General features: G+C 34.6%; 1 protein-coding gene across 1 annotated transcript; it reads left to right on the top strand.

The window, feature by feature from the left end:
• Nucleotides 1-16,768: 16,768 nt before the first annotated feature.
• Nucleotides 16,769-21,178, top strand: LOC148845055 (wall-associated receptor kinase 5-like). The gene is made up of 4 exons (XM_088956066.1): nt 16,769-17,452; nt 18,422-18,897; nt 19,365-19,550; nt 19,757-21,178. Exons 1-4 carry the CDS (start codon nt 16,941-16,943, stop codon nt 20,956-20,958), a joined length of 2,376 nt encoding a protein of 791 aa, XP_088812192.1. The 5' UTR covers nt 16,769-16,940; the 3' UTR covers nt 20,959-21,178.
• The last annotated feature ends 5,856 nt before the right edge of the window (nt 21,179-27,034 follow it).

Here is a 27,034-nt window from a genome sequence, read left to right as displayed (position 1 = left end):
GATTTAAAACTCTCAATTAATTGAGATTTGTATTTTACCCGATTGACTTCAGTTTGCTTTGAGTCAATGGTCGTGGTATTGAATATTCAAGGATCCTGACGTACCATTGAATTGGTCTTAATTGGATATTGATATTACGTTTACGTATTACTAAAGAAGGTGGTCTTCAACATCGTGGTGTTTTCCTAACTGAGACGCTTCAACTTGAAACACCCGTCGCATGATCGCATCGGTTTGTGTATATTCGTGTTTGCTTGGATCTGACTTCACATCTATGCCCCACAAGGCCCCACACTACATCCTGGCCTTGTATTGGGAATATCTCCCGATGACAGTACACGAGATAGATGAGACATCATCTCGAGATATTCCAAATACAGTGCTGTGGGGCGCCCACAAGGATGTAAACTCGTTGGATCTATCATCTGTCTTTTTTTTTTTTGTGAGAGTGGGAGGCAGATAATTACTTATACATCCTGCAGTTTGAAGAAACTATTTATATATACCAAGTAGTTTTATATATACTTTGTTGATTTTTCCAACTTTAACAGATAAAAAGTAAAGAACAGCAAGTGTTCTTAACTACTCATTAAATTTAAAAAAGAATAAGGAAAATGAAAATAATGTGAAAATGGATAAAGAAGAGATTAAAAGAACAAAAAAGAAATAGGAAGGACAAATTTCAACTCATCTAAATCAATTTTCCCATATTCTAGTTTCCTTTTTTTACGAACAAAAAGGACGAAGAGAAATTTTTTACTTGGGATTGATTGAGAGAGATTTTAATCATTCCAATGAGTGACCTATTGGGTTCTTTCTTCTCTCTTAGGTCTCGTTCATTTTTCGCAAGTTATTTAACTGTTGGCAACTTTCCCCCTATGTTGGAAAGTTATTTACCCACCTAGGAAATGGGTATCACTTTCCTGGGTAAGTGATACCCAGAAAAATAAACTTACTTTGATCCCCACATAAAACTGAAAAAAAAAAAAAAACATGTGATTCTTGGTCAATGGGAAGTTCCTATACTAGTTTAAAATTCGAGACCCATTTAAATAATCAAACAATAAAAGATTTTACCTTAAAAGCTTCTCATAGCCATAGTTTCAAATAGTCATTCTCCTCCTCAAAACAAATCACAATTTGCTTAAAATACAACTTTGAAACCCAAATTTTATTATTTATAGAAAATGATTCATAGATAAACTCCTTCAACTCCGCTATAAAAGGCTGACCATGCATACATTTTTCGATTAGAGCCCACTTAAAAAGATCATATGATTAGTAGGGGTAACCGAACCGTGGGGTAATTTTCTAGACCAAACCGACATGTTCGGTTTTTAAATCTAACCGAACTGAAACTGAACTGATGTAACCGGTTAACTGGTTTTCACTTTTTTATGAACTAGAAATTAAAAAGAAGGGAAAAACCTTCCCTTTTGCAAACTGAGAGTGAAGAAGAGTGAACAAAACTAAGAATGAGATTAGATGAGAGATTGAGAGAGATGAGTGATTGAGATTGAGAGAAGAGGAGGACATTGGGGAAGAAGAAGAAGAATCTGAAAGAGCGAATAGAGAGTGAGACAGATAGTCGCCTAGTTGGGCGTCGGTGATGGTGACTCGATAGTCGGAGACATCGATGATTCGATTGGAGGATGGAGCACCGGAAGCCATTGGTCCGTTGGGGAAGAAGAGAACTGAGACTGAGAGTGACAAATAAAGCTTAGAGCCTCAAAGGGGAAAGAAAGGGGAAACTAGAAATTGGAAATGGCGGAGGTAAGAGGTTTATTAGGGACGAAGAGAGAGACTACCAGTTTGGCAGTGAGTTCGCTTGAGTTCACCTATTCTCCAGTTGCCAGTCTGGTAGTCTATGCCAGCCTGCCAGCCTTTTGAAGAGAAAGGCTGAATACCTAAATTAGATTTAAAAAAAAAAGATAATATATATATATAGTATTTATATAAATGTATATTACTATATATATTGGTCGATTCAGTTAACCGCCAGTTTTTTTAAATGGTTAACCAAAACCGAGCCAAACTATCGGTTTTTTGAAAACATCGAACCAAAACCGATCTGACCAGTTTGGTTAACCGATTTTTTGGTTCAGTTTTGATTGGTTTGGTTTTTCAATTTTTTTGCTCACCCCTAATGATTAGTCTAGATCCTCTTCTAGGAAAACAATTTCATTATGTTTGCCCTACTTTATAGTTGTAGTGATCAAAGGAACCTACAATGATATAAGAGGTGAGAGTTTTGAAAGAATATATGCAAATGAAGGCTCATGTATGGGGGAACTCAACTTATGATTCACCATGAAAGAAAGAGAGAGGGTAGAGAAGGTGGCGTCTAAGGTTTCTTGTGGTTTCCTAAAATGTTTTTCCACTTTTCAGCATTCCCATCAAAATTAATTTGGATAAAAGACTTAAACATACCTTGAGATTTTAGAAATTAACTTGAAGAGACCCCAAGATTTGTGACTTTTTTACCCTTCATTTTCTTTCAATTTTTTAAAAAGAACTAAATAGAAGACAAACCCATGTAATCATGTCTCCAATATTCAATGGCATTTGAAAAAAAAAGACTTATTTTGACTTGTTTCTACTATTTTTTTCTTTATTCCGTGGTTTATTGTCTTTTACTTTATCTTTCATTTCTTCTCTTCTACATTTGTTTCTTTTTCTTCTTCTATTTTTCCTCTTTCCACAACATCAGCGAGTGCAGGTGAAATACTACAATTAGCCAGTTTCATCTTGGTTAGTCTAAACAAATTAATTGCTCTATTTTCCATTCAATAGTTGGGGCCCTTTTCCACCATAGGACTACCATTTTGAGTTTCAAATAGCATTAATTCCAAAAAGGAGTGTTCTCTCATTCCTCTCTCAATCTCTATATTTTATTTTAGCTATTGCACAAATTTGAGTACAAAGGTTTTTCTAGTGTTTAAGTTTGCAATGATGAATTTGTGTTATGTTTGTGCCTTAAATTCTTTGTGGCAATGCACTTCATGAATTCGCTCTGAAATAATTTGAGAAAAATCAAAAAGCAAATTTTCATAGTGGTTTGTGGTGAAAGCATAGGGATTGGGCCAGGGGTGCAAGGGCATAGCTCCCGCAGCGGTATGGACCCGATCCATATTCAACTTACAGGTTTGAATCGAATACAAAGAGTTATGTTTTTTTGGAGGTTTTCTCTCTTGTATACTTAGTCATTGTCTTGTGAGAGAAGAGTGAGACATTGGGTGTGTTTGGGGTTTAGGGTTTTTTGTAAGTGAGGTTGTGAGTATACAACTCTGTATTTCTTCTCCATTGCTAACTATATAGTGGATTTCTTCTCCTCCTTCGCCCGTAGTTGTAGGTTATAAGTCGAACCATGTAAATCTGTGTATTCGCTATGTTTGCTTCTCTTTATCTCTATTTTACTTTGATATGGGTGCCATTCGAATATACTTTTATTAGGTTTTTTTCACAACAAACTGGTATCAGAACCCTGTTTTTCGTTTTGGCAATTGTAATGTCATCAATGAAGTTTGATATTAAGAAGTTTGATGGTAGCATCAGTTTCAATATTTGACAAGTCAAGATGCATGCCATTTTAGGACAAGATGGACTGCACAAAGATCTATACAGGAAAGAGAAAAAACATACAACTATGAGTGATGAAGAATGAGAGGAGTTAGATTTTAAAACCCTAATCACGATCTAGTTATTGCTATCAAACTAAGTTCTATGGGAAGTTGTTCATGAGAAGACTGCAATAGGTTTTTTGCTGAAATTGGAGTCTATACTTGTCAAAATTCCTTGCTAGTATGCTTTACTTAAAGCAATGACTATTCTTGTTTCCTATGGTTAAAGGTACACCTATCAAATCTCATATTGATGAATTGAACTCCATTATCATGGATTTGCAAAATATTGATGTTAAAGTTGAAGATGAGGAAAAAACCCTTTTGTTGCTCTGTTTCTTACCATCCTCATAGAAGTCTTTCAGAGAGTCTCTCATCTATGGAAGAGACATCATTAGAACAAAGGATGCTAAAAAATCACTCTAAAGAGGCGATTGATAAAGACTTGACTATAAATAAGGGCGATAGTTAGGACTCTGGATTGCTTGCAAGAGGGAGATCTAAGGATAAGAGCTCAAATAGTAAAGTGAAGTCTATATCAAAATGTAGACATAAGAACTTGACTTGCAACTTTGTCACAATAAATGACACATTGAATCAGAATGTTATAAGTTGAAAAACAAAAACCAGAATGAAGAAAACAAAAAGAATAACTCTGCAGAGGCTACTATGGTAGAGGATGAGAATGTTGATGTTCTTTTAGTGACAGATGACAAAACCAGATCCAAGGATGAATGGATTTTGGATTTGGGTTGTTCCTACCATATGTGTCCCAATAAAGACTGGTTCTCTACCAATAAATCTGTTCTGGTGTTAAATTTATAGATAATAATAATGCCTCCTATAAAACTATAGGAAAAGAAACAATTTGAATCAAAATGCATGATAGTGTTGTGAGAATATTGGCAAATGTTCGACATGTATCAGACTTAAAGAAAAATCTCATCTCTCTTGGCACTCTAAATGCTATGGGTGCAAGTATTCAGTTGAAAGTGGATTTCTAAAAGTCAGTAATGGTGCTCTTGTTGTGATGAAAGGCTTGAGGATAGGAAGTTTGTATGTGCTATAGGGTACTACTATCACAAGTTGAGTTGAAATTTCTACATCATCTTTATCTAAGTTTAACACCACAAAGTTATGGCACATGAGGCTAGGACATATGAGTGAAAGGGGACTAATAGTATTAAGCAAGAGATGCTTGTTTGTGGCCAAAGTACAAGGAAGCTTGACTTCTATGAACATTGTGTTTTTGAGAAATAGAAAATAACTAGTTTTAGTACATTCATTCATTGGAGAAAGAGCACTTTCGATTATGTTCACTTAGATTTATGCGAACCTTCACAAGTTCTATCAAAGGGTGGTGCTTGATATCTTCTTACCATCATCAATGACTACTGTAAGAAAGTATTGGTTTATTTTCTGAAGCATAAGAATGATGTATTTGTGGCTTTTAAGAAGTAGAAAACATTGCTTGAAAAACAAATAGAAAAGTAGATTAAGCGGTTGAGAATAGATAATGGTTTAGAGTTTTGTGAAAGTAAATTTAATGAATTATGCAAAAATGAAGGCATTGTAAGGCATTGTACTGTTGTCAAAACACCACAACAGAATGGAGCTTCAAAACATATGAACAGAACTCTACTAGAGACAACAAGATGCATGTTGTCAAATGCTAGTAAATCAATCTCCATCTACTTCCATTGAGTGTAAAGTGGCATTTGATAAATCTGAAAATTCAGATTTGAAAAGTTAAAAAGACATTAAAAGTGTTTGAAATCTGAAAAGAGGCATAGTTGCTTTTCTACTTTCTAGAGGATCTGAATCCAAAAGTTTGTTTGTGTTGGATGAACCTTTTACCATCTGAAGTTTATTGATTTTACTATTTTACCCCTATAACATACTATTTGAAAATGTTGAGTTCAATTTACATTATCTCATAAAAATAAATTTCAACCTCAAAATAATATTGAAATAATACAAATAAAAAATAAAAAAAATATTAGTTATTAATTAATAAATGAAATGATTAAAATTAAAAAGAAAAAGAAATTAATGATTATAAAAATATTAAAATAATTATAATTACTAATTTACACAAAAAAAATTAAAATAATTTTTAAAAATTAATGAAATAATTAAAAATTACTAGTTAATAAAAATAATTAATAATTAATAAATAACACAAGTAAATTTAATAATAAATAATTAATGTTTAATAAAAATAATAAAATAATTAATAATTAATAATTAATAAAAATTTGCAGTAGAAGATAGGAGAGAGCGAAGACAGGGGGAGAGAGAGAGAGTCGCCACTATAGCGGCGGTGGCAGTGGTGGGAAGACAAGGGAGGGAGAGAGAGTGTGTGTGAGAGCGGGAAGACAGGGGGAAAGAGGGAGTGAGAGCAGCGGTGGTTCTTCTCTCTTCCTCTCGCTCTCTTGTAGCGGCGGTGGCGGCCGGAAGACAAGGTGGAGAGAGAGAGAGCGAGAGAGAAGAACCACCACTTATAGCGGCGATGACGGAAGATAGGGTGGAGAGAGAGCAAGAGCGAGAGAGAACCACGCACTACAACATTTACCTAAAGGACAAAAGAAGATAATATTAAAATTTCTTTGAGGGCATTTATGTCTTTTATGCACCTCTGGATTAGGTCTTGTAGCGACATTGGTGGCCGAAAGACAGGGCAGAGAGAGAGAGATCGAGAGAGAAGAGAGAGAGAGAGAGAGAGAGAGAGAGTGTAGTGGCGGTGGTGAAGGTGGAGCTTTGTTAGTTAACGGTGAGGGTTCGATTTGATTTACCTAAGGGACAAAAATATATAATATTAAAATTTCTTTGAGGGCATTTATGTCTTTTATGCATCTCTGAATTAGGTCTGAGCGCATTAAGCAGCCTCTCCACCTCTTAGAAATTAATATTTGAAATCCAATTTCAGATCTATAATAAGAGGTCATACCAAACAAAGAAATGTGTTTGAAAAACAAACTTTTCAGATTCAGACATCTAAAAAGTGCAATCAAACACCACCTAAGACTTTAGAAGTATAGTTTGGCAACCCTCGTAATTATTCAAATGTGAAAATATTCGGTTGTCTAGCCTATGCACATGTTAATGAAGGCAAGCTTGAGCCTAAGGCCAAGAAGTGCATATTTCTTGGTTATGCACTAGAAAAAAAGGGCTTTAACGACTTTTTCTAAACATCACTAAAAGTGGGACAAATGTCGCTAAATGTTTTTCGTGACATTTGTTCCCTTGCTACAATTGTGCTAGTGACGAAAGCTTGTGTATGTTTATTAACCCCTTTAGTGGCATTTTATTATTATATGATCTCTCAAAGTTTATTCTTACCTTGTAGATTGGGATCATACTAATAATATATGATCTCTCAAAAGGGTTTGGGCTCTTCATAGTGTAATCTCTTGTAACAAACTCCAAATTGAACTGTTATTATAAGCATCCGTAGTAATCAACTTAAGTCAAATAAAAATAGAAGTTGAAAGAAATGCCAAGGACACTTGATGGCAAAGTCCCTAAAAAATTATCAACTTCCTCATGTGTTGAAACTCATTCCTTAACTTTCAACCAAATCTTATGGTTATAAACGTCTCTAACCACCTCATTTTGATATCATGTCGATGAGTGTCTTTTTTTATGGGCCCAAGTAGGAAATTCAAAGATAAGGCTATAATTGGAGAAGTCACAATAGGAAATTGTCAACTGATTTATGTTATGGTTAGTTTAAATGATTGGGTATTAGTTTCTGATAGAGTTTAAGATCTAAGAATTTTATTTTTACTTTAATTTCTTAGGTCTGAATTAAGGTTTTATTTAATATTTCGAGTATTGGATGACTAGGTAGTTGATCCATAAATCACTTACTCTAGATAAAAGTTAAAATTATCTATTATTTATGGTTTTGAGGTTGAACTACCTAATTAAACCAAGAAATTAAAACCAAGAATCCTTTTTTTTAAGAAACAATTATATTATAAAGCATGAATATCTTTGGTTAATTTCCATCTCTAATTTTCAAATTTTAAATTGGTTTTCTTATAAATGGATTGGTCACAAAATGCAATATCTTCATATTCAAATAAATGGACATCATTACAAATTAAATCCAAACTTGATCTTGGATCCATTAGTTCTCAAAACAAATAAAACAAAGCCTAGGCTTCATATGCCATGATACTAAATAAAACATACCACTTGCTTGTATATCTTGTAAGATGCAATGGATAAAACAAATAACTATATGCAATGGTCCAAATCTTTACAAGAGAAACCAACCATTGTCTAAGCCCAATATGATAAGATCTTCAAGATACTTTCAATTGCCAACCATAAGATCAACTTCAAGTCCTTTATAATGAATAAGGAACATCAAATGGACAAGGGATGAACATTACCCTTACCCTTAGTCACATGTATAGTGTTGTTCACAAATCACCTCTTGGCACACCATATCATGCTACAAGACAAAATTTCCCCCAACTCTCATCCTAGTAAAACCTACTAGGGTATAAATGATATCAATAGGAAATATACAGATTTAGAAGAAATAAAGAACAAATTAAAATTGAATGGATAATGTACGTATGTGAACGTTTGTGTTTATGCAACATGTTACTTGCAAGTATGAATCCAAATGTGAAAATTGTTGCACTTCTTGCATGCTACTTTTTCTAGAATCTCAAAAAAGCTTTTCAAAATCAATATGCATCTATCTAATTATTACTTATGAATCTTCTTACACCTCTAAGTTAATTGTAATCTAGAGAGCATTCCGATTAATCGTATGTTTTAGGTGTAAAGGGGTACAGATTATGGTGTTCTAATCCTAAATCACCAAAATTCACAGTTAGCAAAGATGTTACTTTTGATGAGTCTGCTATGCTTCACCCGAGAATGACTCTTTAATTTCTTATGATGTAGATAAAACACAAATTGCAGGAAAGAAGGTGGAGTTAGAAGTTAGAAATTCTTCCTCACCTTAGTTTACACCAATCTAGGTGCTCATTCTTATTGAGATAGAAGAATGTGTACAAGAGGAAGAAGAGTAGTAATAATCTATTGCTAGAGGTAGAAGAATGAGAGAGCTTAGACCACCTTAGAGATATGGTTATGTTGATCTAGTTGCCTATGCATTGTTAGTTGCATAAAATGTTGATACTATAGAACCTAATACTTATGTAGAAGTTATCTCATGTGTTGATTCTTCTAAGTTGTTGACAATTATGCATGAAGATATTAAATCTTTGCATAAGAACCAGACTTGGGAGTTGGTAAGATCACTTAAAGGAAAGAAGATTATTGGATAAAAATGAATTTTTAAAAGGAAAGAAGGTACTCCAGGTGTAGAGGGTGCTAGATATAATGCACGATTAGTTGCAAAAGCTATAGTTAGGTATAAAGTGTTGATTTTAATGATGTTTTCTCACCAGTTGTTAAACATAGTTCCATTTATGTTTTTCTTGCTTTGGTTGCCATGCATAATTTTGAATTAGAACAATTGGATATTAAAACTAATTTCTTGCATGGAAAATCTAATGAATAGATTTATATGCATCAAATAAGGGTTTTATCATTGAAGGGAAGGAAGACTGTTATTTTATTAAAGAAATCTTTGTATGACTTAAAATAGTTTCTTAGACAATGGTATAGAAGATTTGACTCTTTTATTGTGGCTCTTGGGTATTCCAAATGCAAATATGATAACTATGTTTATTTTAAGAAACTTGTAGATGATTCTTTTGTTTACATGCTACTTTATATTGATGATATACTTATTGTAGCAAAAGAAATATTTGAGATCAATAGATTAAAATCATAGTTGAGTGGTGAATTTGAAATAAAAGTTTTGGGTGCAATAAAGAAAATTCTTGGCATAGGGATTTAGAGGGATCGAAAAGCAAAAAAAATATATTTGACACAACAAAAGTATGTTAAGAATGTCTTAGAGCATTTTGGCATGAAAGATTCTAAACCACTAAGTACTCTTCTTGCAGCCCAGTTTGGACTTTCAAGTAATTTATCACCACAAATAGATGAAGAAGAAAGATATATACCACATGTCCCCTATTCCAGTGTAGTTAGGAGTATTATGTATGCTATGGTTTGCACGCAACCTAACCTTTCACATGCAATTACTATGATGAATAGATATATGCCATGCCCTAACATGACACATTGGCATGTAGTGAAGTGGATTCTTAAATATTTGTTTGGAGTTTGGGAGTAGTAGCGACAGTTTAATTGGTTATGTTGATTCAGATTATGCAAGTGACCTTGACAGGAGACGATCACTCATGAGTTATGAATTTTGTATTGATGGTTGTGCTATTGGTTGGAAAACTACTTATTTACAAATGTGTTATCTACTATTGAGGCTGAGTATATGGTAGTGGTTGAGACAATTAAAGAAGCTATTTAGTTGAGAGGTCTGTTTAGTGAACTTAGTTTGGATCCAAAGGTAACTGTCATATATTATGATACTCAGAATGCTATTCATTTAACCAAGGATCAAATGTACTATGAGATGACGAAACACATTGATGTGAGATACCATTTTGTCCGTGTTGTTGTAGAACAAGAAGATATCATTGTAAAGAAGATTGGTACTGTAGATAATCCAACTAATATGTTAACAAAGTCTCTTTCTGTGGCTAAGTTCAAGCATCACTTAGACTTGATTGGTGTTTGCAACATTTGAGTTTGTCCATTGGGGATTTTGTTGGAGAAGGTGGAGGGAGATTTCTTATTTGTGGTGCTTTAGAGAATTTAAACCAAGGTGGAGGTTTGTTATGTTTGTGCCTTGAATTCTTTGTGGCAACCTACTTCATTAATCTTCTCCGAAATAATTTAAGAAAAACCCGAAGGTAAAATTTCATAGTGGTTTTTGGTGGAAGTGTAGGACTTGGGCCAAGGGTGCGGGGGTATAGCCCTACGGCAGTATGGAATTGATCCATATTCATCTTTACAGGTCTAAACCGAATACAAAGAGTTATGTTTTTTGGGGCTTTTCCCTCTTGTATACTTGGTCATTGTCTTATAAGAGAAAAATGAGACATTGGATGTATTTGGAGTTTAGGGTTTTCTGTGAGTGAGGTTGTGAGTACACAACTTTGTATGACCTCTCCATTGCAAACTACATTGTGGATTTCTGCTCCTCTTTTACCCGTGGATGTAAGCTATAAGTCAAACAATGTAAACCTATGTGTTCTCTATACTTGCTTTTCTTTATCTCTTTTTTTACTTTGATTTGGGTGCCATTCGAATATGTTTTTTTGGGGGTTTTTCGCAACAATTTTAATATAGAGCAAAGTGAGGATGGATTATTTGTGGGGAGTGGAGCACACTCAACGATAGAGATTCAATTTTCTTTTATGCATCATTTTTTGTGTTCATTTTTTTTAATTATTGATGTAGGGATATTACTTCTCTCATAACTTTGAGCTTCAACAAAGATCCTTCGCTTAGAAATTATTTGTTATAAACAATGTAACATATTCTATTCATGCCATGTCTAATTTGAAACTACAGTTGCAAATTTTCAATACAAGGCCTCATCTATTAAGAATATAGAAGGGTAAAATAAGACTTCAAAATTTAGAAGCTAATATCGGATATATCTAGGTCTAGTGGGATCGGCTCACAAATTATATAGTCTATTTTAAAAGTTAATGATATGTTTAAATCTTTTACCCAATTAATTTTAATAGATCTCATTTGAGTATTTCTTCTAATGATGGGCAGACAAGATTTGAATACGAGAAGCTACTACCCGATTATTATTATTATTACTGTTGTTGTTGATAATGATGATGATTATTGAAGTTTTAATTGTGATAAAACTTTACATATAACAAGAACCAATGACACATTTTTTTTTTATCAAAATTGGAGTAATAATTGGTGATTCAATGTCAAGTTATCATTTAGGGGGTGTTTTTTTTTTTTCGAATTTTGAGAGGGGGGAAAGTTGGTCAATGAGATTTTGGTTCCCATTGACTAAGAATTCCATATTCTTTTTTCATATTTATGTGAGGACTAGGAAAATTTTATTTTTCTGAGTATCACTTATCCGGAAGTGATATTCAGAAAGTTTATTTTTTCGAATAAGTGATACCCATTTCTTAGGTGGTAGATAACTTTCCCACCTAGGGGGAAAGTTGCCAACACTTGAATGGGACAAAAATTCCCTTTCTAATAATGAATTTTTATGACTAAAATGGCTATTGCCTTACTTACATGAGAAATAAAAGAATATGGGTAAATGCACTTACTCAGGTAAGTGTTTTCCTAGAAAAACTTACCCAAATAACTACATTTACCCGGGTAAGTAACTTACCAAAAAGAGAATGGGGCCTTAGGGTAAATGGAGTGTCAAAAATGCCCCTCCCAATCACGCAATAGTGGCAACGACCACCAACAAGAATCAAAGACTAAAACAACTTGCAAGAATTTTATTTTCCCATACATTTGTGCATTAAAGTGCCACATTTGTGCATTAAAGTGCCATAAATTGATTGGATAGCTTATAATGGTGGACTTGGAGATCAAATCAGCCCCCACAAGATGGTGTCCACAACATCCCACAGCACATCATCACCGTGTGGTAGGAACATCTCTCGATAATAGTAAGAAATGATGAAATATTATCGGGAAATGTTCCCAATACATGACAAGATGTGGGGGGCTGATTTGAACCGGTGGACTTGGTAGTGATGTAGTAACTTGCTCGAGTTACAATTTACAACCAGAAAATTTGGCTTTCATTGCCACAACAGGCTCCGGATTTGGTACAAACCCTGAGATGCAAAATGGCTTGTGATTGACCCAGTGGTTCAAGAGTTCGACTTTAGTCAAGGCAAAGCCCATTCAAGCAGTTTTTATTGTCTTGCATTGAGAATATCTCTGTATTTGTGTGCTTTATTTCATGGAGAGATATTCCCAATGCAAAATTGCAATAGACTGTTAGAACGGTGTAGGTATAAAATTGCCTTGATAGAAGCCGATCTCGTGGTTCAAGTGGTGCACATCTAGAGAGATTCAACCCTCCCTCTTGTTACCATTTTATTTGACCAGGTGATCTCAAATCAGGAGGAACTGGTACGGTTGAACTCGATCATTAACACCTAATGAGTTCGACTTAGTTCTTTACCCACTCCCCAGCCTAGATGGATCAATGCGTCCATCCGTGGTGGAACGGCTGGTGACCACTGACCACTAATTCTGCAATTTCATGTGGACCTCGTTAATCAATGCTTCGATTACGTTTAGCTAGGTCGCTGGTTTCATTTAACAAACTCGGTTAAGAGGTAAAATAAACTCAGCAATAGAGTCCTTACATGTAAAAGCACCTTTGCTATTGTTTGCAAACAAGGTTGCACAAGCAAGCCCCTGTTCCATCGAGTGCATGCTTCTCCTACAACGGGAGGATCAATTCTCTACACCTGTAATTTGGGCCGTGCTGAGCCGGCACGACACAGATCTTAGGCAGCCCGGTCGCCATTTGTGCCATGACGTGCCTGAGAAACCGGGCCATGGCAGGCCAGGCCTGGCCGGGCCTACTTTATTTGATTATTTCCTTTTTAGTTGTCCACGTTTTATCTTTTCTTAAACTAAGAAAAATTAGAAAAAATAAAAATATAACATGACATATAATAATAGCATAAAATTAACATGAATAATAATAGATAATATATTAAAAAAATATCATTTTAAATGTAATGTGTACAAAAAAATAAAAAATACATTGATAAAACTAACCGCTCTCCTCCTCTTTCCTATTTCTAGTGAGATACCATGTGTGTGAACAAATGGCTAGTGCCACCACTGCTATCATAGCTGAAATCATTTATGCATTGTTTACACACTGCTCTTCTTACCTTTTTAAGAATTTCCACAATCTTAATTCTTAAACTTGGTATTATTGAATTTATCTTCACCCACCCGGTTTCCTCCACAGACTAGCCTAGCAAGGCCTGAATTCCCGTGCACGATACTATAGCTGTCGTGCTGTGCCAGGCACAGCCCCTATCGTGCTAGGCTATACTGGCCTGGCCCACACTATAACTCTAAATATAACCGCCAGAAATCTCGATGTACACTTGCAACGTACTGTAAAGTGAGTGATTGTGGACCGTGGACTTGTGGAGGAAATCTTAAGGCTCAATTTGGAAGGAGTACAAATATAAATATGTCAGTATAAATATATATAAAATAATATAAAATATAAGGTTTTGCATTCTATATATTTGCATCTGCATTTGTATTTCTTCCAAACTGAACTTAACTCTCAAAAAATTTCTTGTTAGATGTTTTACTTCTTGGACACTTTTTTTCTTTTTTTGATTGAATCAATTAAACTTGGATTTCATCCAAAATCCGATTCTACGCGATTGAATTAATTCAATTGATCTTTCATGCATCCAACCGGATGTCCAATTGATTATATTCGGGTGGGGGATTTTCTTATCTAAGACGATTTATATGCATCCAATCGGATTACAGCCTTACTTGGCAATAGGAATGGCAACGGGGCAGGATGTAATTCTCCATCCCCGTTCCCAACTCCCAAATCATCCCCCATCCCTGTCTTCGATCCCTGACTCTCGATAGGGATGAATTCCCCATCAGAGACCCGAATCCCCAATTAGATGAAAGCCAATAACCACCGGCTTAACCTGAAATGGTTGTATGTAGAACTTCATAATACATAACCAACAATCCTAGGCATCAGAAACAGAATTGAATAACAAGAGATAAAAGATGTTAAGAAAATTCGGATTGTATCTTTAATCTGTTTGAGATTTCAAAAATAAGAAATCAAAAACAGAGAGAGAGAGAAAGGACAGTTGTGAGTTGCGGGCCTGCAGCATTGATAGATGAAGAAGGGAGTCAAAGAACTAGGTTTTTGAGTACTGACATCCAACATCCGATGGGCAATGGTGATGGCGGTCATCAACGATAGACGAAGGAAGAACTAGGTTTTACCTCTGTGTTCTGTTCTTTCTTCTTTTAGTCTTTCTCCATCCTTTATCAAGTCACCCGAGTGGTAGTCTAGAAGAGAAGAGAGTCAAGAGACTCTCGACTCTCTAAGAGTCTTTTAGATTTTGTCTTAATTAATTATTTATTGAAATTGTTAATTTTTATAATATTATTTGTTAATCAAATAAATGAATAATATATAATACAAATATTATATAAATAATATATATATTAATATTAATCGGGACCGGGGCAGGGTGGGAATTGCATTCCCCATCCCCGACCCCAACCCATATGGGGTCAAGGATCCTAGGTACCCATCAAGAACGGGGAAAATTGCCATCCCTAGTTGACAAAGTGATTTGGAAACTTTAGATAGGCTCCAATAATATATATAAACGTTTAGTGATTTGCCATTGCATTTTATTGGGTAATAGTAATTAAGGGTCGTTTACTAAGAAACCCTTATAGTTCCACATAATTACTAAGACTCTACTTACAATTTGCATATCACTAACACACTTCCCTTTACTTTGCAACCGTTTTAATTTTTATCTGTTTTGACCATTTTTTAACCCCAAACTTTATCCCTTGGAGGGGTGGTCACCGTGTAAATTTTAATAGATCACCAAAAAAGAATCCTAGCTAGGAGATGGAACTAAAAGCCTCATCAAAAGAATATACATAATTACAAAGATAATCAACCCGGATGATTGTCAAAACCCAGGAAAATTAACTAGGGAAGGTATACCAGTTTCATCTGTTTGATCAAAATAATTAAAAAAAAAAGGAATAACAAAGTGTTGATTTAAAATAATACAAAATCAAAATAAGATAAAATAAAAAATAGAAAAAATAAAAGAAAACACAAATTAAAATAAAATAGACAATAAAAATATTTTTCTATTATCATTATTTATTTTAACCATATCAAATGGTTCAATGATTTAATTAGATAGGTCATTATAGGCAAATGGTTAGGTAGGGATACAAATACACTAAATTGGATTTGAATCAGGGTATATTTGAATTCAATTCAATTTGAAGATCTGATTGAATCTCATAAACATTTATTTAAATCTAAATCCGATCAATATGTTGGATATCCAAATCTCATACAACCCGGTTTAATTTAAAAAATATAAATTATTAAAAGAAAAAGAAGATATAATAATTGAAACATAAATAATTGATACAACTATTTAAAAAACATAAATAGTTTACTTAGTAAACAATTGAAACATAAACAATTGATTTAAAAAACATAAATATTTTCAACTATTTAAATATTTTCAACTATTTAAAAAACACAAATAATTGAAACATAAACAATTGATTTAGAAAACATAAATAGTTGAAAAATACAAAAAAATATAAGTATTTTTCAACTATTTTCATCATATAAAAAGTTTACAAAAATACAATATAAATAATGTATTTATAAATAAATAATAAATAACATATATATTATATATAAATGATATATATATATATACATAAATAATTGATTTAACCACAATATTAAAAACCAATATTCAAACAATATATTGTTATTACATTTCCTCTTGGTAAATAAATAATTTTTATTATCTCATAAATTAAATAATAAAAAATAAAAAAATAGATTTTTTTATAAATTTTATAAAAAATTTGAACATGCATTAATATTATATATTCTTCATATTAAACAAAAATATATTTGGAAAATAAGAATTATTGTTAGTAAAGATAGAAATGGCTAAAATACAAAGAAAAAATGAGTTAATGTCTTAATCATAATCCATTTTTCTAGTTAAATAGTTTAATGGTTCAACCAATAAGGTCATTTGATTACTGATTATTATTACCATCATCATTTGATATTGTCACATGCAACGCATGTATACTTTTACTAGCTATTTAATAAAAATGAAAAGTTATCTTACATAAAATGGGCTTCGTAATCAACTATGCAACTGATTACACAAATTGAAAGTCCAGTCTATTTTATTATTGGATAACAAAAAGCTGAATAGATCAACACGGTATGTGAAAAGATGGAAAAAATAAAAAATGTGGATAAACTTTGAGGCAAGGAAGGAAAAAAAAGTAGGTAAGGGGAGGGAAAGGCAGAGAAACCAAACCTTTTCCTTCAAACCAAATCACTCCCCACGCGAGTCAAAGGGAACAGCGGGGGCCAGACTTTTGTCGAAAAAAATCAACTTGAGGAAAACGTCCATTTTCAAGTTGCCCATCTTGAACTGACTGACAACCCATAAAGAGAAATAAAGTCGACTGACCCATCTCGCCCTGACCTATAAACGAGAGAAAACGACGATTACAGCAGCGAAGCTAATGGCTTTGACAATGCTGGTGCTACTTCTCGAGCTCCATTTGTTAATGTTATGGTCAGCAACAGCAGCACCGGCAACGGTGGCTATATCATCAACTCCGTCGGTGTCGGTGGCGGTGGCAAAGGCCGGTTGCCAAGACAAATGCGGCGACATCACCGTTCCCTACCCCTTCGGTGTTGCAGATGGAGACCAAAGCTGTTACAGAAAAGGTTTCAATCTAACATGCGACCACACTTCCACGCCTCCCAAATTGCTTTTGCAAGTAAGTAAACTCCGTAATCTTTCAATGGAGGTTTTGGAAATATCACCACAAGGCCAACTGCGCATATATTCAAATATCAAATATGGATGCTACAACCGATCGGGTTTGGTGAATTCCTCAGACGGCTCTTTCGGTTTCCGTACTTTGGCTTTGCCCTTCACTTTTTCCTCCAGCAACAGATTCACGGTCATCGGTTGCGACGCTGAAGCAAGTATGACGGATTATATAAGTATAACCGTTGGGAATAACAGGTAAATTTCAAGCACGTTATTATTAGCATGTTTTTATGTGTTACATAGGGATCTTGCTCCCATAGGAGTTTGATTGATCAAACCTATTCTAATATCACATCTTTCATTTGACATAAATTTTCTGTAGATATTGATTTGGGTTTCTCTCTTTCTTTCTCTCTCTCTCTCTATATATTCAGGGGGACTGGCCGTGATATCAGAAGAGCTTTGAATTTTGATGAATGTATAATTATGTATATGCATATAATTATGAGGTATAATATTTAGTTAGAGGGTCGGGGCTAAACTCATTGACAGTATGCTTATAGGATGGTCTTACATTTTAGTTATAATTATATCCTAAATTATAGGAGTGGTAAACAGTTAGCCGCTGAACATTGTTTTGCGATAACCCGTAAAGACCTCCAATACCTTAAATTCCAACATTTTGCCCCTATTTTTCAGATATTATATCTTTTCCATATCATAGTCGGACCCAAAGTGGTAACTTTTCTCCCATAGAAAAAGAGAGCAACACCCCACACCAAACAAAAATTGAGCCCTAGGCATTGATGAGTTGAGACAAACAGGTAATCCTCCATCTACTCTCATAAATGATTCATTCATGTCCTCCAGCATATCTCATCTGTGTTTCTTCTACTCCATTTCCCTTTAATTTGTTGTACGTCTTTAGTCAACTGCTGTTCTAGATCATTTTAATTTCTATTTTAGGATCTAACTTGTAAGAGCAAGCCTAGAAATAGATAATCTGAGTCAAGCCCTTCAATGGGGAACCAATAAATCCCATTCTCTTAGTCCTTCCCACTCTCCCAGTCTCAGGGGATGTTCTCTGATGGAACGCAATAAGTTTAGGTCAGGGAGTTAATTGTTACTACTTACTACAATTACAATGTGGCTGTATGTAATTTATCCTATAATTGTTTGGAGTGGGAGGAACTTAATGAGAAATTTAAAACTCTTTTGCTGCAGCGGGAAGATCCGCAGCACATTATACAGCTATGGGTGCACCAACTATTGCGATGAGCTGAAATCCATTGCCAATGGGACTTGTATAGAGAGGGATGGCTGTTGCCAGATCAAAATCCCTGAAGGTTTAAAGACTTTCGACCCCACCATTGACACCATCAGCCCTAATAACCCAAACGACAAATTCGTGGATCCCAATCCTTGCAAGTATGGTTTCATTGCTGAGTACAAATGGTACAACTACTTTTCAGTACCCGATCTCCTGGGCTATGATTTCTATACCAGAAACAGAGGAAGGGTTCCAGTGGCACTCGATTGGGCAATAGAGGGGTATTGGTGCGAGAATGCTTCAACCACTGATCCCAATTACGCCTGCCGCGGCAACAGCCAATGCTTTAATTCCCCCAATGGTTGGGGATATCTTTGCAACTGTTCACAAGGCTACCAGGGCAACCCTTATCTTGATGATGGTTGCCAAGGTATGTAACTAATTAATTAACATGGTGTTTGGAAGAGTGGAAGTTTTTTGGAATCGATTTTTAAGAAAAAATGTTCATGTTTTCAAGACCCGCTTTCACACACAAAAAAAAAACATTTCTACCACATAGGCAGTGAACAACACTATATTATTTGGTAAGGTGATTTTCATCACCGTTTTTTATAACGGTTCACTGATGCATGAAATGCCAAACTTATGCATAAATTTGACATTTCATGCATCGGTGGGATCCTGATTTTCAAAATATACCCGATTTTTTAATAATCAGTTGAACCAAACAATAAGATACATAAACGTCTATGTGAATCCGACATAACACTGTTTTTTTTTTTTTTTGAAAAACAGCCACTGTTCCAAACATCCCTGAGTTAATCATCCCCTTCTTCTCTTTGTTCTTCTTTTTCCCATGAGTGGGTTTTTTAGAGATTTCATTTGATTTGATTGCAGACATCGATGAATGCACCAACCCAGAAAACCATGATTGCTCACTGAATGGTATTTGCACAAATACTCCTGGGAGCTACAACTGCTCTTGCCCACCTGGAATGGAAGGGGATGGAAAAAGAAATGGACGGGGTTGCATCCCTCTTCCGCCTTCTCGAACAAAATTGGTGGTGATACAAGTCCTCATAGGTAACTACAATAAGGTTCTGTTTGGTTTAATAGAAAATAAGAGAGGGACACAATGTAAATTCTAGTTCAGTTTTGCTAGGAAGCTCAGCGAATAACTTTAATAGGAAGTCCATGTGTGTTTGTGCTTTTCCAATCGAACAGCTACCATTTACTTATTTTTTGTTTGGGTTGATTTCTGACTCCTCTAAGTTATATGGATGATGCAGGTGTGGGTTTAGGTGTTGTGTTAATACTTGCTAGTTACTGGTTTTACCGAGTATTGAAGAAAAAGCAAATGGAGAAACGTAAAGAAAGCTATTTCAAGAGAAATGGTGGATTGTTATTGCACCAACAAGTCTCAAATAAGGAAGGTAATGTTGAGAAAATAAAGCTTTTTACTGCAGAAGAGTTAGAAAAGGCAACAGATCAATATAATGAGAATCGGATTTTGGGTCAAGGGGGCCAAGGTACAGTATACAAAGGTATGTTACTAGATGGAAGAATCGTGGCGGTAAAGAAATCCAAAATAGTGGATGAAAGTCAACTTGAACAATTCATAAATGAAGTTGTTATACTGTCTCAGATCAATCATAGGAATGTGGTCAAATTGTTAGGTTGTTGCTTGGAGGTAGAAATTCCGTTGCTAGTTTATGAATTCATCTCTGGTGGTACACTCTCCTACAATATCCATCATCAAAGTGAGGATGTCCCATTGTCATGGAACAATCGTTTAAGAATTGCTACCGAAGTTGCGGGAGCAATTGCTTATCTACATTCAGCAGCTTCTATACCAATCTATCATAGAGACATAAAATCTTCAAACATTCTCTTAGATGATAAGGGTAGAGCTAAAGTTTCAGATTTTGGGACTTCAAGGTCAACTGAAATTGATAAAACTCATCTAACCACAATTGTACAAGGGACCTTTGGATACTTGGACCCTGAGTATTTTCAATCAAGCCAATTCACAGACAAAAGTGATGTTTATAGTTTTGGGGTTGTTCTTGTAGAGCTCCTAACAGGGGAGAAGCCAATTTCTTCTACTAGACAAGCAGAAGGGAAGAACTTGGTCACATATTTTGTTTCTTCAATGGAGGAGAACCATCTTTTTGATATTCTTGATAGTCATGTTATAAAAGAGGGTAGAAAAGAGGAGCTCCAAAAAATTGCTCACCTTGCAAAGAGATGCTTGAATTTAAATGGGAAAGAAAGGCCCACAATGAAAGAAGTTGCATTGGAGCTTGAAGGTTTAAGGAGCGTTAAAGGGCATTCTCAAATTCAACCGAACATCCCAGAGGTGGAATACATAATAGATGAACCTTATGGTCTATGGAGTGGAACATCAACTTCAACCGGGCATAGAAGTTTAGGGAATGATATCAGTTCACAACTGGAGGAAAAACCACTACTACCAAACTCATCATCTTAGCTGTCTTTAGCATATCAGAAAATATTTCATTTTTAGTTCTTACAGGTTAAAAATTTACATGCTGTGTGTTTGTATTCTACCAAAAATAAAGAAAAATGCTATGCTTTTGTCACTCAATAATTAATGCTTTAGGTGGATCATGTAGCCTCATGTTCGAGTACTTTTGCTACATTACAAAAGCTTCTGCCATCATCTTACAGGTTACAATTTTATAGTCTCTCAGTTTTAGTTTATGGTTTGATCTGAATGCATTATAATATTTGTTGTTTGGGGATTTTTTTTTTTATGTATTTTTGCCTTGTGCGAGAAAATATATAACAAGTTGAAAGTGAGAGGTTGGGTTTATTGGGGTTTAAGGTTTTTATGAGAATGTTTGTATGGGTATCTCTCCATTGCTCTTTTAATAGTGGATTTCAGCTCCTCCACCTATGGACATGGGTTTTTATGAGAATGTTTGTAGGTCTTGGTTTTGTTTTTACCGTAATATTTGGTTTATAAGGGTATTGATTTCACAGAAATATTCACTGGAATTTTACAGAAAAATGAACTAAATTTCCACAAAAGTTCACTAAAATTTCACAGAAATATTCACTGAAATTCTGCAAAAAAATGAACTAAAGTTCCACAAAAATCCACTGAAATTCCACATAAATATTCACTAAAATTTCACAGAAATATTCACCAAAATTCTACAGGAAAATGAACTAAAGTAACACAAAATCCACTGAAATTCCAGATAAAAATTCACTGGAATTTCACAGAAAAATTCACTGAAATTTATGTCTGCATAGATTCAATGACATGAAAAGTGCAACAGATAACAAGTTGAAATGTTGTAGATTCAATTATTGATTCATTCCCCTGAGTGTTGGGCTGCAAACTTGATTGTGGGTGGTGCATTTGTTATTTAGAGAGGCATTATCATAAACATTTACATCATGCAGGGAGCTGCAAAATAATCACCTGTCTGGTGTGTTACCTGATTACCTTGGTAGTATGGACCGTCCAAATCCGATTTGATAAGGCTTGGATCGGATTGGATCCAATCTAAAATGGTAGATTGACACCGCTACCTCATGTTCCTGCAAGAGAATGGAAACATAGAAATGCAGTTGTTATAGTGGTGTTTTTTCAATCTAGCGTAGTACCGTTCACCTTAACAATGGAAACCCGAAGAGGTTCAAACTGATGGTCAAAAGCTTTTGCCTAGTTTGTCCTAACAAGCAAAGCTTCCGTGAAGAGAATAGAAAAACACCATTGGGATTCAGCGAAGTTCTTGGAGGAAGAATGCAGGAAACAGGCTGCTTAATTCACCAAGTGACTGAAAGAGGGACAGTATTTATGAAGGTGGATCATATGGAACATGAAACATGATGCAGAATGATTACTCATTCAGGTGGATTGGTAAGGGCCCATCAAGTGCAGATCAGAATGTCATATTCCATATAAGGTGTAATAACAACGTGATGCTGCAAATGATGTTGACGATGATAGTTTAATTACAAGTCTTTTCCCCAATAATAGCTAGGTAGTTTATTGGTGGTGATTATTAGTAATGGTGGGAGGTATTGGATTCCAAGTCTGGGTTACCTCCCAAACATTACCAACTGAGCCTGAACCTGTAGTTTAAGTGGACAAAAGAACACTAAAGGTCATGGTGTTTCTTATTGCCTAACATACAAAGTGCAAACCAAACCTCATAGAATCAAGCCAAATTCTATGAAGAATAAAAAGTTCAACAATTTTGAGAAGACACTCGAGAAGAGAGAAAGGACAACAAGAAAGGGTTTTAGTGGATGGGGTTAACTAAGATGCCACATTGTTAAGAGACCAAAGTCATCCAGAACAGATTGGGAGAAATAACAGAAAACATGGCTACTGTGCTTACATAAACAGGGCGCCCTTTTGTATTGATTCTGTTCATAACCGCAGAGAAAGGACATGAAGAAGATGCTACCCTGTGTTCATGAGCATTTCTGTTTTCAGAAGCAGAGAAAGTAGAAGAAGCTCTTATTTCAAGCAACCACCAGCATGGAATTAAGAAAAACTGGCCAAATCTTCCAAACAATTCATAGAAAGATAAATGGAACAGCATAGAAGATCTTAGGTATAACAAATGGAAATACAAAACTTGAATTATCACAAAATAGGTACCATAGAAGCTATAAAATACTACTTAACAACACAACCTAGCTTAGTAACAATTATACACTCCGTCTATGATAACAAGCTATGAACTACTCACAGACAAATTGTTTAAAACAGAAAGTGATGCACCTGGATACAGTGTTAGTGTCTTGTTTACTGCACCACACATAGACCTCAGAAGGACTCAGCACTTGGCATCTATAATTGCCTATTATATAACAACTTCGGACTTCATTTTTGATAATATAATTGTAAGAAAAATGATATTAAAAAGAAAGTTGTTTATATGTATGTATTTATTAAACAAATGTTTTAAACAAAAAGAATATGTATGTATGTATGTAATTTACCGTTTTAGATATAAAATATAATAAAAATTACAAAAAAGAAACATAACATGAGATCCTTATATATCATTAATTATCATTAATTATATAATCGTATCAGAACAAAAAAACCTTGCATTTTATATTATTTTGTATTACATATTTGTATTTGTAGTCTTTCCAAACTGAGCTTTACTGTATCTTTCTAGTATCATGGTTCAAACCCTTCCAACTTTGGCCTAACCCAATTTAGAAGTTAGTCAAAATTTTAATAGGCCCAACCCAAGAACCCGGATTTCTTGCATTCTATTTGGTGTGGGATGTGATACACTTCCAATGAAATTTGATATCTGAAAAATAAGAAAAAGGTGGAGAAAAAATAGGAAATTTGACTGTCCAGCTGAATTAGGGAAGAGGCTAAACCAAAAAAATAATGGAAACTCGAGACTTTCCAAACCAGAATGTGCATACACTATTAACCACCAATTTAAAAATCTTTTTACAAGAAAATCCAGGAAATGAAATCCTTTGATAAGAAACAAGAGTGTTTCTTCACTTGAGTGGTTGTTCAAGGCTTTTGTAAAAACAATGGGTTATTGTTTTTATAATATTGATGAAGTCAAACGATTGAAAAATATGCAAATCTCTTGTTAATGGTTCACAAAGAAGAAAACAAACCAGTGAAGAAGAAACATTGTTTCTTGCAAAAAGATTAATTTCCACCCGTCCTTGGGTTAAGTTTCTTGCAAAAAGATTTCCGGTTGTTAATGATGCCCAAAGAAGAAAGCGAACCAGTAAAGAAGAAACATTATTTCTGGAAAATGATTTCCACCCTTGTTCTTGGGCCAAGTTTCTTGCAAAACGATTTCCGTTTGTTAATAGTGCCCAAAGAAAACGAACTAATGAAGAAGAAACAGAGCAAAAAGATTTATGCTCCAGTTTTGGGGTTGGGTTTCTTGCAAAAACAATTTGTTGTTGTTAATAACATTTGCACATCTAGGGTTTGGGCAATTTGACAAGCAAGCACTGGGTTAAATTTTCCTGTTTTTGGTTTAACCTCTCCTTTGATTCAATTGGACAATAAGTTTTCCTCTTTATTTTTTTTTTTCAATAAAAACTTGAACTTAGAGACTAACGTCCCAAACCTTACCATTAAACATAATTTGCACATGTGAAATGGAAAAAACATAATTTGCACATACTAACATTCTTAGTATAAATCCGTTGCTTGGAATCAATAAAGCCTACAATCTAATTGTTTGACAGACTAGAATGGTTTTTTTTTCTTACAATACTAAAAACCTTAACTTTTCTGAAGACTTCTATCAAATCATCCTAGAATGTTTGTCCACTGTCTCTTATTCCATTCTAATTAATGGTATTTTAGAAGGAAAAATTCTACCTACAAGAGGACTTAGATAGGGGTATTTTAGAAGGAAAAATTCTATCAAATCCCCCTATTTATTTATCCTAACCATGGAATGTCTCACTCCAATGATTGTCAAAGCCAAAATGACCAACAACTGCAAGGTATCCAAATATCTGCTAGAACTCCATCAATTACCCATCTATTTTTTGCAGATGTCATTCTTCTTTTCATGAGAGGACATAGAGATAAACTAGATAATCTTAATACTATTCTGCAAAACTTCCAAGATGCCTCAAGACCACTGATCAACTTAGAAAAATCTGGAATTTATTTCAATGGAAACACTAACCCTAGGCATCAAAGAATGATCGTTGTCAGTTTCATATTCAAAAAACCTCCATGCAAATTCTAAATATCTTGGCCTACCTCTAATTTAGGGTCATAATAAACACTCTCAACTTTCCTATATCTTGGACAACCTCAAAGCCAAACTTAATAACCGGAAAGCAATGCCATGTCTATGGTTCAACTTCCCCAAAAAACCCTAACCCATATAGAACAAATTATAAAAGATTTATTGGTGGGCCATATCTGATTCCAATGCCCATCCGTTCCATTGGAGTTCTTGTAATTCATTATCTATCCCTAAATCTTCAGGAGGATTAGGTTTCAAGCATATTAAGTTAATCAATCTAATTCTTCTCAAAAAGCTAGCTTGGAGATACCTTAATGAGCAACATAAGTTATGGGCCCAAATCTGGAAGTCAAAGTACCTACCCTTTAGTCATTTTTTCCGACCATTATCCCTTCCTAGAGTTCTCTATTTTGGAAATCGAGAATTAGGTTTCCTAGTTAAACCTTCTTCCTTTGAACATATTGCTCAACTACCTTGGATCCAATCAGTTGAAACATTCCACATGATACCTCAACCCGTTTCATTCAATGTATCCTAGCTTACTTTCAATAATATCATTCATCATAATGCTTAGAATACCCCCATTCTACAACAATTTTTCAATATAGATCAGATTCATCAGATCTTACAGACTCCAATATATCCAACCAATACTTCCATTTCTTGGATCTCGACAAAATACCATTCGGGTAAATTTTCTATTGCTACAACTTATAGAGACTTAATTCAAGATTCTCTTCCGAATGTCTCTAATCATCTTAAAAAGTGTTTTAAATAGATTTGGAAGCTTCCCTACCCACCTCACTACCAGTTGTTCATGTGGCGAATTATTCAAAACTTCATACATGTTAAAACATAGATTTTCTCTTCTTAGGGTCAGTTATGTATGTTTTGCCAGAATCAATCTGGAACTTTGAACCACCTTTTTCTAGACTATTCCTTCACCCAATCTATTATTTTTTGCTTCACCTTGGAGTATTAATTTTTCACATTACGCAAATTGGTAGGATTGCATTTTACATTTAAGCAATCTTTTTACTGAGAAAAACAGTTTTCTAAAAACTCTTAGTTGGTATGCAATTGTGCTTTACTACATCTAGTTTGCGCAAAATGAAAAATCTTTCAAAGATAATATTGTTTCAAATCATTGGATTTTACACAAAACCAATAATGTTTTTAACAATCTCTCAATTTCTCCCACTTTGCATAAGACATTACCAACTTTAAGTTCCAAGTTACTATATCTGTGCAACCACAAATAGATGGCATCATTTTTATAGATGTAGGGAAGATATCTTCTAATGAATTTTGCTTTGGAACCATCCTCCTCAACTGACGCTTGGAATATATTCAAATCTCAGGAGGAAGAATATCTTTAAATTTAGTGGAAGCTGCAGAACTCTTTGTTGTATATCAAGGACTACTCCAGGCTTAGAGGTTTAGATGGAGTGCCACAAACACTTAGTTGCGATGACATAACCAAGTCAAGCTGCAACAATCCACATTATTGTCACAAGAATATCAATATATTGCAAATCGATGACAATAAATGCTCAAATCACATCAACATTAGCATATTCCAAAATCTTGTACAATAAATGGGTGGGGGGGGCTTGCCTTTGTGCCATATTTTCCTTGTCCAATGCTTTACTAGCAAGACCTTTTATCAAAATGAAGGGGACTGGGTACTCTGTCCACTAAACACCCATGCAACCCCCCCCCCCCCACACACACACACACAGAGGAGGACCACAAAGGTCGCACATCAAGTAAACCTCACTTAAGTGTTTCTCAATAGAAGGCATTCTATCAAAATAC

This window comes from Nelumbo lutea, chromosome 7, assembly GCF_056320005.1.
Source record: "Nelumbo lutea isolate HS-2025 chromosome 7, American lotus-T2T, whole genome shotgun sequence".
Lineage (NCBI taxonomy): Eukaryota > Viridiplantae > Streptophyta > Magnoliopsida > Proteales > Nelumbonaceae > Nelumbo > Nelumbo lutea.
The sequence above is the reverse complement of the archived record's forward strand: the minus strand, read 5'-3'. Positions and strand labels throughout refer to the sequence as shown.

Bases quoted from the DNA above. Each gene is read 5' to 3' on its own strand.
- LOC148845055 (XM_088956066.1), top strand. From the start codon at position 16,941: ATGGCTTTGACAATGCTGGTGCTACTTCTCGAGCTCCATTTGTTAATG. The intron at 18,898-19,364 runs GTATGTAACTAA...ATTTGATTGCAG, and splicing joins TCTTGATGATGGTTGCCAAG to ACATCGATGAATGCACCAAC. The intron at 19,551-19,756 runs GTAACTACAATA...TGGATGATGCAG, and splicing joins GGTGATACAAGTCCTCATAG to GTGTGGGTTTAGGTGTTGTG.